This window comes from Oncorhynchus keta, chromosome 2 (assembly GCF_023373465.1).
Source record: "Oncorhynchus keta strain PuntledgeMale-10-30-2019 chromosome 2, Oket_V2, whole genome shotgun sequence".
NCBI lineage: Eukaryota > Metazoa > Chordata > Actinopteri > Salmoniformes > Salmonidae > Oncorhynchus > Oncorhynchus keta.
Window position 1 is genome coordinate 24,336,234 of NC_068422.1, and position 18,708 is coordinate 24,354,941.

The 18,708-nt window shown below is 41.5% G+C and overlaps 1 protein-coding gene across 1 annotated transcript in view; it reads right to left on the reverse strand.

The window, feature by feature from the left end:
- LOC118398349 (glutamate--cysteine ligase catalytic subunit-like) overlaps positions 1-15,769 on the reverse strand; it is a 31,058-nt gene extending 15,289 nt beyond the window's left edge. Inside the window, exons 1-2 of the mRNA XM_035793601.2 lie at positions 15,164-15,769; positions 2,173-2,285 (exon numbers count right to left, since the gene is read on the reverse strand). Coding sequence (XP_035649494.1) covers positions 2,173-2,285; positions 15,164-15,313 — 263 coding nt within the window. The 5' untranslated portion in view covers positions 15,314-15,769. The remainder of the gene's footprint in view (positions 1-2,172; positions 2,286-15,163) is intronic.
- Between the last annotated feature and the right edge of the window lie 2,939 nt (positions 15,770-18,708).

Sequence of the window (18,708 nt, forward strand, 5' to 3'; positions counted from 1 at the left end):
TACTTGCGTACTATTGTTTGTACAGATGAATGTGGTACCTTCAGGTGTTTGGAAATTGCTCCCAAGGATGAACCAGACAACAATTGTTTTTTTGAAGTCTCTTGATTTTCCCATGATGTCAAAAGGCACTGAGTTTGAAGGTAGGCCTTGAAATACATAGTGTATGTAAACCTCTGACCCACTGGAATTGTGATACAGTGAATTATAAGTGAAATAATCTTTCTAAACAATTGTTGGAAAAATTACTTGTCCTAACTAGAGGTCGCCCAATTAATTGGAATGGCTGATTAATTAGGGCCGATTTCAAGTTCATAACATTCGGCAAGTCAGTTAAGAAACAAATTCTTATTTTCAAAGACTGCCTAGGAACTGTGTGTTAACTGCCTTGTTCAGGGGCAGAACGACAGATGTTCACCTTGTCAGCTCAGGGGTTCCAATCTTGCAACCGCAGTTAACTAGTCCAACGCTCTAACCATTGCACTCCACGAGTAGCCTGCCTCTTACACGAATGCAGTAGAAGCAAAGGTAAATTGCTAGCTAGCATTAAACTTATCTTATAAAAAACAATCAATCATAATCACTAGTTATAACTACTAATCCATTTTAGCAGGCAATATTAACCAGGTGAAATTGTGTCATTTCTCTTGCTTTCATTGCACGCAGAGTCAGGGTATATGCAACCGTTTGGGCTGCTTGGCTCATTGCGAACTAATTTGCCAGAATTTTACGCAATTATGTAACAAGAATATTTAGACTTAGAGATGCCACCCGTTAGATAAAATACCAAACAGTTCCGTATTTCACTGAAATAATAAACGTTTTGTTTTCGAAATGATAGTTTCCGGATTCAACCATATTAATGACCAAAGGCTCGTATTTCTGTGTGTTATTATGTTATAATTAAGTCCGATTTGATAGAGCAGTCTGACTGAGCAGCAGCAGGCCCGTAATCATTCATCCAAACAACAGTTTAATGCGTTTTGCCAGCAACTCTTCACAAGCACACGCTGTTTATGATTTCAAGCCTATCAGCCTAATGGCTAGTGTAACCAATGTGAAATGGCTAGCTAGTTAGCTGGGTGTGCGCTAATACTGTTTCAAACGTCACTCGCTTTTAGATTTGGAGTAGTTATTCCCCTTGCACTGCAAGGGCCGCGGCTTTTGTGGAGCGATGGGTAACGATGCTTCGAGTGTGGCTGTTGTCGATGTGTTCCTGGTTCGAGCCCAGGTTGGGGCGAGGAGGGGGACGGAAGCTATACTGTTACACTGGAAATACTATAGTGCCTATAAGAACATCCAATTGTCAAAGGTATATGAAATACAAATGGTAGAGAGAAAGTCCTATAAATACTATATTAACTACAACCTAAAACATCTTACCTTGGAATATTGAAGCCTCATGTTAAAAGGAACCACCAACTTTCATATGTTCTGAGCAAGGAACTTAAACATTAGCTTTTTACATGGCACATATTACTTCCTTCTCCAAAACTTTGTTTTTGCATTATTTAAACCAAATTGAACATGTTTCAATATTTGAGGCAAAATTGATTTTATTGATGTTTTATATTAAGTTAAAATAAGTGTTAATTCAGTATTGTTGTAATGGTCAGTATTACAATTTTTTATTTATTTAATATATATAAAAAATGTAAAAAGCAGATACTGATTAATCGGCCGATTAATCAGTATCGGCCAGCTTTTTTGGTCCTCCAATAATCGGTATCGGCGTTAAAATCATAATCGGTCAACCTCTAGTCCTAACCAACTTGCCAAAACTGTAGCTTGTAAACAAGAAATGAGTAGAGTGGTTGAAAAACGAGTTAATGACTCCAACCTAAGTGTATATAAACTTCAGACTTCAACTGTATATGCAATTACTACTCTAAGTTGCTCTGGATAAGAGCATCTAATAAATTACTAAATGTTTGAGCCCCCATACTGCACAACGAGGATGAGGAAGTGAATCGCTGGTTGGGGCAAGTTTCTTAATAATAAGTTAGATCGCAAAAACTGTCTGTACCCTTTTATAACATGGCATTTACATCAAAAACAGCGATATGAGTGTAAAATAGAAATATTCTACTTTAACATAAGGCAGATAAATAGCAGCCAGTTTCAACTCAACACGATAATAGTGTCATTTTCTAAACAGATTTAAAGCTGACTTACTTGGGGTTTGTCTTTTCACCTTTGTCTTGAAGGGTTTCCAAAACCTCCCCACCATTGAGAACAAGACGAACCTTTTCATTTTTCTCATCCATTTCAATCAACATGTATTCCACCTAAAAAGGGGAGAAAAAAAACATTTTGCATAACCAGTTTATATTTGAAGCCTGAAAAACTGTGTGCAAATGCAATGCATATCATGCTGAAGTCCATTAGGCCTACAGCACATGTTGACATCACTGACAGCACCCATTGGCTAAAAACTGATTGGAAGTAGAATCAAAGCTCGTGTTGATTAGTGTTAACATAATGTAGCCCGATGCTGCATTCATAACCAAGTGGGAAGGTGGGAATGACCAGTTGTGAAGTGAATAAATCCTTGGGTCGTTTCACCTCAAAAAAACACAAGAAAGAGGACACCTACCATCTCAGATAGATAGAAAAGATTTCATAACTATCTAATCAGTGTGTCGGCTGCAAGTAGACTAGAGATTTGGCCAAATGAATTCAGCTGCGAGTTGGAGAGGCTGATCTTTAGTCTCTCTTTCGTCACATATCCTGTGTGTGGCTGCGGGTTTACCTCAGTTTTCAAAATGTTTGAATCCTACTATCGTCAGTGTTAACTCTAGGAGATGGGAGTGGGAGATACACAACATGACCAAAAATATATGGACACCTGTTCGTCGAACAAACTAATGGGCATTAATATGGAGTTGGTCCCCCTTTCCTGCTATAACAGCCTCCACTCTTCTGGGAAGGCTTTCCATTGTTGGAACATTGCTGGGGGGACTTTTGCTTTCAGCCACAAGAGCATTAGTGAGTGGGGCACTGATGTTGGGCGATTAGGCCTAGCTCGCAGTGGGCATTCCAATTCATCCCAAAGGTGTTCGATGGGGTTGAGCTTAGGGATCTGTGCCGGCCAGTCAAGTGCTTTCACACCCATCTCGACAAACCATTTCTGTACGAACCTCGCTTTGCGCACGGGGGCATTGTCCTACTGAAACAAGAAAGAGCCTTCCAAACTGTTTCCACAAAGATGGAAGCACAGAATCGTCAGTGCTAAGGGCCTAGCCCGAACCGTTAAAAATAGCTCCCGACCATTATTCCTACTCCACCAAACATTACAGTTGGCACTATGCATTGGTTCTCCTGGCATCCGGTAGGGTTCTCCTGGCATCCGCCAAACCTTGATTCGTCTGTAGGACTGCCAGATGATGAAGTGTGATTTATCACTCCAGAGAACGCGTGTCCACTGCTCCAGAGTCCAATGGCGGCGAGCTTTACACCACTCCAGCCGACGCTTGGCATTGCGCATGGTGATCGTAGGTTTGAGTGCGGCTGATCAGCCATGGAAACCCATTTCATGAAGCTCCCAACGAACAGTTATTATGCTTACATTACTTCCAGAGGCAGTTTGGAACTCGGTAGTGAGTGTTGTAACCAAGGACAGATGATTTTTACGCACTACGTGCTTCAGCGGTCCTTTTCTGTTTACTTGTGTGGCATAACACTTCTCGGCTGAGCTGTTATTGCTCCTACACATTTCCAATTCACAATAACAGCACTTACAGTTGACCGGGGCAGCTCTAGCAGGGCAGAAATGTGATGAAAATGAGCATTCTATGATCGTGCCACATTGAAAGTCACTAAGCTTTTCAGTAAGGCCATTCTACTGCCAATGTTCGTCTATGGCGATTGCATGGCTGTGTGCTCGATTTTATACAGTTGTCAGAGCAACAGGTGAGACCAAAATAGCCGAATCCACTAATTTGATGGGGTGTCCACATACTTTTGTATGCTTGTGCTTCTAGTTCCGACAGTGCAGTAATATCTAACAAGTTAACAATTCACCAACAACTAGCTAATACACACAAATCTAAAGGGAGGAATAAGAATATGTACATATAATTATAAGGATGAGCGGCATAGGCATGGTGCAATAGATGGTATAAGGTACAGTATATACATACAGTTTAAGTCAGAAGTTTACATACACCATAGCCAAATATATTACTCAGATTTTCACAATTCCTGACATGTCATCCAAGTAAAAATTCCCTGTCTTAGGTCAGTTAGGATCACCACTTTATTTTACAGAATGTGTAATGTCAGAATAATAGTAGAGAAAATGATTTATTTCACATTTAATTTTTCATCACATTCTCAGTGGGTCAGAAGTTTACATACGCAATTAGTATTTGGTAGCATTGCCTTTAAATGTTTTAACTTGGGTCAAACGTTTTGGGTAGCCTTCCACAAGCTTCCCGCAATAAGTTGGGTGAGTTTTGGCCCATTCCTCCTGACAGAACTGGTGTAACTGTTTGGTTTATAGGCCTCCTTGCTCACACACGCTTTTTCAGTTCTGCCCACAAATGTAGTATAGGATTGAGGTCAGGGCTTTGTGATGGTGCCTGGCCAGTATTCGGTGCTTGTAGAAACATCGGTGCTTTTACACCTGCATTGTTTGCTGTTTGGGGTTTTAGGCTGGGTTTCTGTACAGCACTTTGAGATATCAGCTGATGTACGAAGGGCTATATAAATAAATGTGATTTGATTTGATGGCCACTCCAATACCATGGCTCTGTTATCCTTAAGCCATTTTGCCACAACTTTGGAAGTATGCTTGGGGGCATTTTATAAAAGTGGCCAGTGATACGAGTCTGTAGTTAGCAGCCTCGGAGTTAGTGATTGCTGTTTAACAGTCTGATGGGCTTGATTGTGCATATTTTTGAGGGTTTCAGGTGACAAGCCAAATTTCTTCAGCCTCCTGAGATTGAAGAGGCGCTGTTTGCGCCTTCACCACACTGTCTGTGTGGGTGGACCATTTCAGTTTGTCTGTGATGTGTACGCAGAGGAACTTAAAACTTCCCACTTTCTCCACTACTGTCCCTTTGATGTGGATGGGGGGTGCTCCCTCTGCTGTATCCTGAAGTCCACGATCATCTCCTTTGTTTTGTTGACGTTGAGCGAGAGGTTGTTTTCCCTGACACCACACTCCGAGTGCCCTCCCCTTCTCCCTGTAGGCGGTCTCGTCGTTGTTGGTAATCAAGCCCACTACTGTGGTGTCGTCTGCAAACTTGATGATTGAGTTGGAGGCGTGCATGGTCACGCAGTCATGGGTGAACAGGGAGTACAGGAGGGGGCTGAGCACACACCCTTGTGGGGCCCCAGTGTTGAAGGTCAGCGAAGTGGAGATATTGATTCCTACCTTCACCACCTAGGGGTGGCCCATCATAAAGTCCAGGACCGAATTGCACAGGGCGGATTGAGAGCCAGGGACTCCAGCTTAATGATGAGCTTGAAGGGTACTATGGTGTTGAATACTGAGCTTAGTCAATGAACAGCATTCTTACGTAGGTATTCCTCTTGTCCAGATAGGATAGGGCAGTGTGATGGCGATTGCGTCGTCTGTGGACCTGTTGGGGTGGTATGCAAACTGAGGGTCTCGGGTGGCATGATCCTTGACTAGTCTCTCAAAGCACTTCATGATGACAGAAGTGAGTGCTACGGGGTGGTGGTCATTAAGTTCAGTTATTTTTTCCTTCTTGGGTACAGGAACAATGGTGGCCAACTTGTCAGGACAGCAGAGTGGGATAGGGAGCGATTGAATATGTCCGTAAACACACCAGCCAGCTGGTCTGCGCATGCTCGGAGGACGCGGCAAGGAATGCCGTCTGGGCCAGCAGACTTGCGAGAGTTAACACGTTTAAAATGTCTTACTCACATCGGTCACGGAGGAGCAGTGTTAGCGGGCCGCGAAGGTGGCACAGTATTATCCTCAAAGCGGGCAAAGGTGTTTAGTTTGTCTGGAAGCGAGAGGTCAGTGTCCGTAACGTAGCTAGTTCTCTTTTTGTAGTCAGTGATTTCCTGTAGACCCTGCCACACATGTCTCGTGTCTGAGCCGTTGAATTCCAACTCCACTTTGTCTCTATAGCAACATAACTTGTTTGACTGACTTGAGGGAATAACTACAGTTAATATTAATTCGGCCATATTCCCAGTCCTCTTTCCAGGCCTCTTTCTGTTTTGTGCGAATGCCACCATCCATCCACAGTTTCTGGTTAGGATAGGTTTTAATAGTCAGTGGTACAGCATCTCCAATGCACTTCCTTATAAACTCACTCACCGAGTCAGCGTATAGATCAGTGTTATTCTCTCAGGCTGCTCGGAACATTTCCCCGTCAGTGTGGTCAAAACGATCTTGAAGCGTGGATTCGGTAGGCGCAAGATGAATGCATGTATGCCTTGTATGCATCGTGGAAGTTAGAGTAGCTGTGATCGAGTGTATTGCCCGCGTAAGTGCTGCAATCAACATGCTGATAGAATTTAGGTAGCCTTGTTGAAATTTGCTTTGTTAAAATCACCGGCTAAAACAAATGCAGCCTCAGGATGTTTGGTTTCCAGTTTGCATAGAGTCCAGTGAAGTTCCTTGAGGGTCGTCGTGGTGTCTGCTTGAGGGGGAATATACACAGCTATGACGATAACTGATGAGAATTCTCTTGGGAGATAATATGGCTGGCCTTTGATTGTAAGGAATTCTAGGTCGGGTGAGCAGAAGGACTTGAGTTCCTTTATGTTGTGATTACACCATGAGTCGTTAATCTTGAATTATACACCCCCACCCTTCCTCTTCCCAGAGAGGTGTTTATATATGTCGGTGCGACGTATGAAGAAGTCCGGTGGCTGAACCGACTGCGACAACGTATCCCGAGAGAACCATGTTTCTGTGAAACAGAGAATGTTATAATTTAATCTACCCTGTTGTCAAGAGACTGGACATTGGCGAGTAGTATGCCCGGAAGCAGTGGGCGGTGTGTACATCTATGGAGTCTGACCAGAAGGCCACTCAGTCTGCCTCTTCTGCGGCGACGTTGTTTTGAGTCGGCTTCTGGGATTAGATCTACGGTCCTGGGTGGTGGTCTGAACAAAGGATTCATTCTGGAAAGTCGTATTCCTGGTCGTAATGTTGGTAAGTTGACATTGCTCTGATATCCAATAGTACATCCCAGCTGTATTTAATAACACTTGTGATTTTCTGGGCTAACAATGTAAGAAATAATACTTACACTAAATACCGCATAGTTTCCTAAGGACTCATAGCGAGGCGACCATCTCTATCTGCACCATCCTGCTAATGACCCAGGTATATTGTGTAGCTGTCAAATAAAATGTTTCTACAAGCACCGAATACTGGCCAGGCACCAAGAAAGCGCCACCACCATTACCAAACCTTGAACCAGCTGCTAAAAAGACAGCATAAAAGTAGAAAAGGACAAAAACGCATTCTGACCTGGAAAGAGGAATTCCATGGGTTTGACATGACACGAAGGGAGATGTCAGGTACTGCTCGAAGTATCAGCATTTCCCCAGTTTCGCAGACACGTACAGTGCATTCGGAAAGTACTCAGACCCCTTGACTTTTTCCAGTTACATTACAGCTTTATTCTAAAATGTATTCATTTTTCCCCTCATCAATCTACACACAATACACCATAATGACGAAGCAAAATCTTTTTTTTTTTGAAAGGTTTGCAAATAGATAGATAAATATGACATTTACATAACTATTCAGACCCATTACTCAGTATTTTGTTCAAGCACATTTGGAAGCAACCTAGTCTTCTTGGGTATGACGGTAAAAGCTTGACACCTGTATTTGGCGACTTTCTCCAATTCTTCTCTGCAGAATCTCTCAAGATCTGTCAGGCTGGATGGGGAGCGTCGCTGCACAGCTTTGTCAAGTCTCTCCAGAGTTATTATATCGGGTTCAAGTCGGGGCTCTGGCTAGCCACTCACGGACATTCAGAGTCTTGTCCCGAAGCAACTCCTGCATCGTCTTGGCTGTGTGCTTGGGGTTGTTGTCCTGTTGGAAGGTTGAACCTTATCCCAGTCTGAGGTCCTAAGAGCTCTGGAGCAGGTTCTCATCAAGGATCTCTCTGTACTTTGCTCCATTCATCTTTCCCTTGATCCTGACTATTCTCCCGGTTGCTGAAAAACATCCCCACAGCATAATGCTGTTTTTTTTGTACTCTTCCCAGATCTGTGCAGCGACACAATCCTGTCTCGGAGCTCTATTCCTTCAAACTCATGGCTTGGATTTTGCTCTTGACATGCACGGTCAACAGTGGAACGTTATATGCAGTCGTGGCAAAAAGTTGAGAATAATATGTGTCAATTTCCACAAAGTTTGCTGCTTCAGTGTCTTTAGATATGTTTGTCAGATGTTACTGTAGTATAATTACAAGCATTTCATAAGTGTCAAAGACTTGACAATTACATGAAGTTGAGGCAAAGAGTTCATATTTATGTTGATCCTTCTTTTTCAACACCTCTGCAATCGGCCCTGGAATGCAGTCAATTAACTTCTGGGCCCGTTGATGGCAGCCCGTTCTTGCATAATCAATGCTTGGAGTCGTCCGAATTTGTGAGTTTGTGTTTGTCCACCAGGCTCGAGAATTGACCACAAATTCTCAATGGGATTAAGGTCTGGGGAGTTTCCTGGCCATGGACCCAAAATATCGATGTTTTGTTCCCCCGGGCCACTTAGTTATCACTTTGCCTTAAGGTGCTGGAAAAGGCATTGTTCTTCACCGAACTGTTCCTGGATGGTTGGCAGAAGTTGCTCTCGGAGGATGTGTTTGTACCATTCTTTATTCATGGCTGTTTTCTTAGGCATAATTGTGAGTGAGCCCACTCCCTTGGCTGAGAAGCAACCCCACACATGACTGGTCTCAGGATGCTTTACTGTTGGCATGACACAGGACTGATGGTAGCGCTCACCTTGTCTTCTCCGGACAAGTTTTTTTCCAGATGCCCCTAGCAATCGGAAAGGGGATTCATCAGCGAAAATGACTTTAGCCCCAGTTCCCCCGCAGTCCAATCCCTGTACCTTTTGCAGAATATCAGTCTGTCCCTGATGTTTTTCCTGGAGAGAAGTGGCTTCTTTGCTGCCCTTCTTGACACCAGGCCATCCTCCAAAAGTCTTTGCCTCACTGTGCGTGGAGGTGCACTCACACCTGCCTGCTGCCATTCCTGAGGAAGCTCTGTACTGGTGGTGTCCCGATCCCGCAGCTGAACCAACATTTTAGGAGATGGTCCTGGAACTTGCTGGACTTTGAGTGCCCGGAAGCCTTCTTCACAACACTTGAACCACTCTCCTTGAAGTTCTTGACAATCCGATAAATGGTTGATTTAGGGGCAATCTTCCTGGCAGCAATATCCTTGCCTGTGAAGCATTTTATGTACAAAGCAATGATGACGGCACGTGTTCCCTTGCAGGTAACCATGGTTGACAGAGGAAGAACTGATTCCAAGCACAACCCTCTTTTTGAAGCTTACAGTCTGTTATTCGAACTTAATCAGCATAACAGAGTGATCTCCAGCTTGTCCTCATCAACACTCACACCTGTGTTAACGAGAGAATCACTGACATGATGTGAGCTGGTCCTTTTGTGGCAGGGCTGAAATGCAGAGGAAATGTTTTCTGGGATTGAGTTAATTTGCATGGCAAAGAGGAACTTTGCAATTAATTGCAATTCATCTGATCACTCTTCATAACGTTCTGGAGTATTTGCAAATTGCCACCATAAAAACTGAGGCAGCAGACTGAAAATGTATATGCGTCATTCTCAACTTTTGGCCACGACTGTAAACATCCTCCTTTCCAAATCAAGTCAAATAATTTGAATTTACCACAGGTGGACTCCAATCAAATTGTAGAAAAATCAAGGATAAGCAATGGAAACAGGATGCACCGGAGCTCAATTTCAAGTCATAGCAAAGGGTCTGAATACTTACATAATAAAAAAGGTTTTTATTTTTAATACATTTGCAAAAATGTCTAAAAACCTGTTTGTTTTCGGTTTGTCATTATGGGCTATTGTGTGTAGATTGATGAGGGAAAACAATTTAATCCATTTTAGAATAAGGCTGTAACGTAACAAAATGTGGAAATGTCAAGGATTCTGAATATTTTCCGTATGCAATAAGTTAATCAAAATAGTTTAAACTATTCTAGCAAACGTTGACTTTAGCAACCCGTTACCAACTGACAGCTAAGTTATCTAGCTAGCTAAAGTTAGCATAGAAGGCAGGCTAACGTTAGTTGCCAGTCCATTTTTGTTTTTTTACACCATTATTTAATCTTTATTTAACTAGGCAAGTCAGTTGAGAACACATTGTTATTTTTAATGACGGCCTAGGAACGGTGGGTTAACTGCCTCGTTCAGGGGCAGAACGACTGATTTTCACCTTGTCAGCTCGGGGGATCCAATCTTGCAACCTTTCAGTTAACTAGTCCAACGCAATAACGACCTGCCTCTCTCTCGTTGCACTCCACAAGGAGACTGCCTGTTACGCAAATGCAGTAAGCCAAGGTAAGTTGCTAGCTAGCATTAAACTTCTTATAAAAAACAATCAAGTCTCCCGGGTGGCGCAGTGGTTAAGGGCGCTGTACTGCAGCGTCCGCTGTGCCACCATAAACTCTGGGTTTACGCCCAGGCTCTGTCGTAACCAGCCGCGACCGGGAGGTCCGTGGGGCGATGCACGGGATAGGGAGGGTTTGACCGGTAGGGAAATCCTTGTCTCATCGCGCACCAGCTACTCCTGTTGCGGGCCGGGCGCAGTGCGCGCTAACCAAGGTTGCCAGGTGCACAGTGTTTCCGCCGACACATTGGTGCAGCAGGCTTCCAGGTTGGATGGCGGTGTTAAGAAGCAGTGCGGCTTGGTTGGGTTGTGTATCGGAGGACGCATGACTTTCAACCTTCGTCTCTACCGAGCCCATACAGGAGTTGTAGCGATGAGACAAGATAGTGACTACTAAACAATTGGATACCACGAAATTGGGGAGAAAAAGGGGTCAAATTCAACAAAAACAATCAATCATAATCACTAGTTAACTACACATGGTTGATGATATTACTAGATATTATCTATATGTGTTGCATATAATCTGACTGAGCATACAAGTATCTGACTGAGCGGTGGTAGGCAGAAGCAGGCGAGTAAACATTCTTTCAAACAGCACTTTCATGCATTTTGCCAGCAGCTCTTTGTTGTGGGTCAAGCATTGTGCGGTTTATGACTTCAAACCTATCAACTCCCGAGATGAGGCTGGTGTGACCGAAGTGAAATGACTGGCTAGTTAGCGCGCGCTAATAGCGTTTCAAACTTCACTCGCTCTGAGCCTTGGGGTGGTTGTTTCCCTTGCTCTGCATGGGTAATGCTTCGATGGTGGCTGTTGTCCTTGTGTTGCTGGTTCGAGCCCAGGGAGGAGCAAGGAGAGGGACGGAAGCTATACTGTTACACTGGCAACACTAAAGTGCCTATAAGAACATCCAATAGTCAAAGGTATATGAAATAGAAATGGTATAGAGGGAAATAGTACTATAATAACTACAACCTAAAACTTCTTACTTGGGAATATTGAAGACTCATGTTAAAAGGAACCACCAGCTTTCATATGTTCTCATCTTCTGAGCAAGGAACTGAAACGTTAGCTTTCTTACATGGCACATATTGCACTTTTACGTTCTTCTTCCAAATTGAACATGTTTCATTATCTACTTGAGGCTAAATTGATTTTATTGATGTTTTATATTAAGTTAAAATAAGTGTTCATTCAATATTGTTGAAATTGTCATTATTACAAATACATTATTATTATTATTATTTGTAAATATTTTTTTATAAATCAACCGATTAATCGGTATCGGCTTTTTTGGTCCTCCAATAATCCGTATCGGTGTTGAAAAATCATAATTGGTCAACCTCTAAAAGAAATGTCTCAAAATAAAATCTCAATAGGTGCAAACCATGACAAATAAGCATATTTATTCAGTGAAACACTTAGTTACCAAACCCTTTTCGATGAAGATGTTCTAAATGTCTGTCGTATTGAGGGTTTCAGGTTCCCATGAAATGTAAACCATCTTATAGAGAACAAAACCTCTCCATTTTCTAAGAGACTGGTATTCATACAAATGGTTCCATAGCTCTGCTTATCAAAGATGGTGGAGGTGGCTGGCTACAGAAATTCTGCATCAAACTTGAGGAAACATGTAATGGTACAAAAAGTACATTTATAAATATATTTTATCACCATGAATGGTGTTTGTTGTGTAGGCTAACAAAGTGTTGCTATCAGCCATTTGCAATCAATCTGTAGCATAATGCTAACATTAGCTAGCTCATCCTGTTCCTAGCTAGTTAGAAGCTAACCCTGACCAACATCTTTACACAGCTGAAGGAACTATAAGCTGTAGTGCGGGCTACAACCACATTGACATTATAGTGGCTAGTAGCTAGCCATCCGCGTGGTGCGTCTCACAGGCAACCGTTGACAAGCTTGTCATTAATTTGATCTGTGAGAGCCAACAGCCATTCTCTGTGGTCGAACAACCAGATTTTAAAGAGTTGGCAACCACCCTGCATCCTCAATGCAAAGTAATCTCCAGACCTACTGTTCGTTCAAGAATACATGAATACATGAATCTGCCACCTTGGCAGGGTAAATTATGTTGCCACCATCACCGATTGTTGGACAGCTCATCAAAGGAGTTACATCGTGGTCACATGTCACATGAAGAAACTCTGGTGAGACGTTCTGCTACATTAGTTTGCAAGAGATTGAGAGGTTCCCACACATTTGATGTGCTTTCAGGTGCCCTCGATGACATCCATTGTGCATACAGGATCAGAGGGAAAGTGATAAGATCCACAACAGACAGTGGATCAAACTTCATCAAAGCATTCAATGTTTTTGGTGAGCAGAGCCAGGCAGTAGAGTCAGCAGACCAAGACTCAGATGCTGAAGAGCCAGCAGAGCAGGTTGAATACCAAGACCCATTTTCCATCCTGGTTAATGACAGTGGCCTAGAATTTAAACTCCCTCAGCATCAATGGTGTGCATGTCACCTGCTGAACCTCATTGCAACAGATTCTGCGTTGGCAGAAACAAATAGTAATAGCTACAAATGGTTGTCCAGGTCATCTTTTGCAAAATGCCAAGCCATGTGGAATAAAATGGGGCGGTCAACCTTAGCTGCTGAAGTTGTAGAGAATGAGTGCAAACTGCAGTTCATCCGTCCAAATCAAACATGTTGAAACTCAACTTCCAGTGGAGAGGATCACACATATCATTCAAGAGAAGGGGGAGGATGTCAAAAGAAATGAGTGTGAAAAATTAAAAGTGAAAATGTTATGTTTTCCTATTACAGTAATATTTATTGTCCATGAAATTTTAGAATTCTAAGAGGTACTACATTCACCTTATTCTTTCAGGCTGAGCCCTGCAGAAATGTCCTTCTTGAATGAGAACTTCAAAGTGATGAAGCCTTTGGTCTCAGCTTTGAACATTCTAGTCTGAGATCAACACGCATATGGTGGTGGCTGCTGCCAGTGATCTTCTTACTAAAAACAAAACTTCAAAGGCTGTAAGCATCTTGCCAAATGTACCTACCACTTATCAGAGCCATTCAGAACAGTCTCCAAAAGCACTTTGGCGAAATGATGGAGGAGCCACAGCTTATTGCTGCTGCAAACCTTCTGCCAAAGTTGAAGACGTCTTTGGACTGACAAAGCTGATGTCATCACAGCCGGTATGATTTCTTTACTCCAAAAGGTTTTAACCTCATTGTCCATATGATGATATATTTTAGAGTCTTTTCTTAGTTTTTTTAAATGTTTTCTTTTGTTCCATTATTTACAGGTACTGGACAATAACTGTCCAGCATTACAGGTGCTGGACAATAACCTTTTCATATAACTATGTTCGGGTACAGCCAAACATGGACTCACCTCATTAGAGAATTTGTTGGGTCTGAATGTATTTGAACAACTCAAATCAATCTCAGTATCTCAGAATAACAAGAGTGGAAGTCTGTTAGAGCTATTGCAATGCAAATAATATGATTGTGTTGCCAGCCATATACAGAGTATGCTGAAACACTGAATATGTGAATGTTGTGTTGTTTCCAATGTACAGGTTTGGCGTACCTGAAGAATCATCTTGACACAATCACACAGGACGAGACTGCTCATCTAAGGCAGCATTCATCTGATGAAGAGGATTTCTTCATCACTGACAACCAAACGGTCAGAAGGTACAGGGGAGCTGGATGGGTATATTGCTAGTCTATTGGACAAAATGGATTTACTTCATTTGTTTCCGTACATAAAGAATTTGCCGCCTGTGAGCGTCTTTGTAGCTGTGCTACGCTTCACTGTGAAGTGAGCTAGGATAGACTCAATTAACTTAGAAAATCAGCTCCTACTGAAACTGAATGGCAAATTCAGAAACAACTGGAGTTGAGTTAAGTGTTCAATAGGCAGTTCCACAAAAAAAATATGCCTTTTGAAAATTTGTATATGTGAAGTTGAAGATTTAACATGGTAATCAGCTGTGCCGAATCTTATCTTGTTGGTTATTTTCTGGTGTTTTATGGAACATGTAGCTTGTCAAGCATTACATGTAAACTATATTACAAATACACTAGTATATAGAAAAGTTTTTGTAAAAGTTCTTATAAAAGGAGAATAAAAAATAACCATCAAAATAGCTCATTATTTTCTTGGTAACTTTTACTCTGAGTACATTTTAAAAAATGTGCTACTTTTTACTTTTAGTTGATTCGTATTTTTTTTTTTACACCAGTACTTTTACTTCTACTTGATTACAATTTAATTAAAGTAACAGTACTTACTGCTTGAGTAGGATTTTACGGTACTCTTTCCACCCCTGTCCATGTGTGTGATTAATGGAAACATTTGTATGATTATCATTTGTATGATCTACTGTACTGATGCCCAGATGTGACTGATATCAAATCTAGTTACTGTAAATCGGTTACATGTTTCATCATCACAATCAAGTTGGCACGTTGTCAACATAGTTGCATCTTCACTGGTGATAGAGCACACTCACTGACTGACATTACGGAGATCACATGTAATGAAAAAATACGTTTATGTAAAAGTTCGGCCATGGCAGCCTTACCTCATCGCCCCATAACAATACATCCTTCTGTCGTTCTTTCACCTTGTTATAGATGTTGAGAAACTGAACGATGCCATGCTTCCTGACATGGTCTGCATACTTTTTGGTTTCTTCCCAGTTGAGCGGTGACCCTTGTGACAGCAAACCCATAGCACAAGCGTTCGGCACCAACAGCGAGACTAGCGCGTACTATTTTGTTAAGCTACCGTTAGCTATTAATTTTGCTCGTTAGCTAACGTTATTTAGCCAAGTTCAGCAATGTAGCTAACTAATTACTTTCAACAAAACAAAACTCAAGCAAAATTAACACTGATGTAGTTATTTAAATTGTAACGCTGATACTTATTAGCTAGCTAGATAAAAAAGGGGGAGGCCTTCACATATCTCTTGCTATCTAGAAAGCTAATACAATGTCCCACGCGCGGAATAGAAATGCCAAGGTTGTTACCCCATGCAATACCTATTTAATTCAGAATAGCAATTACACTTAAATATATTTTCCCGTGATTGAATCACTTCCTTATAACGTTAGTGAGAAACGGTCAATTCAATCCGCTCGCCAAGCATCCACTGTTTGAGTGTGCAAAATGTCCTAGTTCACAGATTTAACGTTGACTGAACACACGTGACCGTGTGGTGCGCGTCATGTTATGACTCAGCAATCTTTCCCTCTTCCCTCAAAACGTTCAATGAACATTATTCTTAATTTGGCATGCCAAAACCAGTCTACTAAGTATGTATACAAAATATATATATACATTTTTTAAATATTATTATTATTATACGTGTATGTGTATTTTTTTCCATTGTATTGTAAAATAATTAATTAATAATAAATCTTACAAAAAAAACTATACATTTTTGTACACACACTTTAGTAGACTGGTTTTGGTAGGTCTACGATAAAATAATGTTAATTTAAGGTTTTGAGGGAGGAGGGTAAGATTGCTGAGTCATAACATGACCCACCCCCACACTCACTTGTTCAGTCACATCACCACCCCAGACCAGCTGCTCACATGGCCTCAAACTGGACCATTTTGTTTATCTCCTTCACCCACACACTTTCAACATTTAGATAATAAGCATTTTACCTTTCCATTGAATTAACGATGGAGGGCTGGTTGATTTCCAGTTTTTAAGTCTGTGTTGACGAGAAAAGTATCTCACTGCACCTTCATATGCCATATCTTTAAATATGCAGACAAACATATTAAAAGTACATTTCCATTGTAATACTTCCAACAGCCAACTTTCTAACTCTGCCCATAATTTTGGGACTTTATTGCATTCCCAGAAGCCAATGGACTATTGAGTCATTATTCGTTTTACACTAAAGACATAACTCTGCTATTGTGCTGTAGAATTTGTGAATTTTGTCTCTTGTGTAATACATTCTATACATTAATTTATACTGGATTAAGCACACATTTTCGTTAACTGCAATTTAGTTAGTTACGTTCCAACATCCCCTCCATCTTGTGCCAATATCAGTTATTTGTAAGTCTTTGTTCCAATAGTTTATGCTTTTTCTTAGGGAATGTCAGTTGGATCGGTCTCTCCAAGGTTTTGTATATCTTAGCAATCATATAAATATAATTTTCTGACACAAACAGGATTCCCTCAAGATTGTTCTTATGTCCAAAGATTTCAAATCGAATTTTCTGCATACAAAACTTTTAAGTTGCATGTATTTGAAAATATCTACATTGGTCAGTCCAACATTGCTTTTTAATTCTCTCATGGAAATGCATGTATTTCCTATTACCAGGTAATTTACGGTTTCTATGACATTAGTTCTCCATGTGGACCAATTTATGGGTGAATTCGGAATAACTATGAAAGGATTGTTCCATAGAGTTGTGTTTTAGGGAGTGATATTTGTTCTTGTACAATACGTTTCATTTTCTTACATATTGTTATAGTGTTCTTAACTATGATGTTGTTTATGTTCTTAGCTTTATCCTTTGAAAATAGACATGTGAAAAGATTCTGGGGATGACCATGCGTATCTTCAATATGTAACCATTGTTCCTCTTTAGTGCATTTTACTATACACTGGTTACAAGTGTCGATTTTAGCATGTAAATCTTGGTGGGGCTAAAAAAAAAACGTTTTTTTTTTGTTGCATGCCAACAAAGCCACTGCACTACACAACCCTAAACAACACATTAATTGCACTGTTACAGTGACAAACGATGCCCACAAACTGTTACGCCCTACATAAAGCTGTCCCAACAGCAGTTTTCTTTTCAGCACCATGGAGTGAATCCTTACCACCACTACACCTGGCTATCAGGAGCCTTGTCTGGCAGCAAAACAGTTAACTCATTTACTGCCTTTAAAAAAAACATAGCTGATATGGCTGACTTGCTTAAACAAACGTGGTTTCTGCTGACAATTGAGATGTACAAACTATGGCATAAGGGAACGATGAGTGGATAAGAGACAATCCGTAATTTTGATTAAGACATTCATGAGCGATCTTAGATGGACGTAGTCAATATAACTATTTGTTATGAACTTTTGAAATGTACAGCGACAGAATTCAGAACATGGGCCGTTCTTACAGTATTCTCTCTGTAAACCAAATCAGAACCATGGGATAAATAAAAGGGGCATATAAGCAGACAATGAAAGCTCTTACAATATGCAATGAGGACATTCCTCTAAAACAGGCTATAGGCCTGATGTGCACCACCAAGTCAGCACAGTAGGCTAAGTAATGAGGGGGAAAGGGACCAAATTATTAGGGTGAGGCACATGGGCTGTTAACAGCTTACTACACAACCCTTAGTATTACTTTCTTAGCTACAGTATACATATATCTCTGTCATATTACATAATTTTTGCATACAATGCATTTTTGGACTCACCTTATTGTGCTGTGCCCCCTTGAACAGGAAGGTGGAGTGGCGGTCCTTCTTGTGGGTAAATTCTGTCATCAAAGTCATTGGTGTAGTAGAAGGCTGGTGGTCTTTATAGGCCAGTAGGTGGACAGTGAGGCCATCCTACCTTCGCACCTCTCAAGGTATGTTCTCTTGATAAGTGTGTGAATTGGACAATTGTCCAGCCCTGTTACACCCTGATCTGTTTCACCTGTCCTTGTGATTGTCTCCACCCTCCTCCAGGTGTCGCCCATGTTCCTCATTATCCCCTGTGAATTTATACCTGTGTTCTCTGTTTGTCCGTTGCCAGTTCGTCTTGTTTGTCAAGTCAACCAGCGTTTTTGTTCTCAGCGCCTGCTTTTCCCAGTCTCTCTTTTCTCTTTCTCTTTTTCTTTTTCTAGCCCTCCTGGTTTTGACCCTTGCCTGTCCTGACTCTGAGCCTGCCTGCCTGACCACTCTGCCTGAGCCTGCCTGCCATCCTGTACCTTTGCACCACCTTTGGATTGTTGATCTCTGCCTACCCTGAGACTGCCTGCCATCCAATACCATTGCCCCACCTCTGGTTTACTGACTCCTGAATGCCTTGACCTGTCTATTGCCTGCCCCTGTTGGAATATTAAACCATTGTCAATTCGACATGTCTGCATCTGGGTCTTT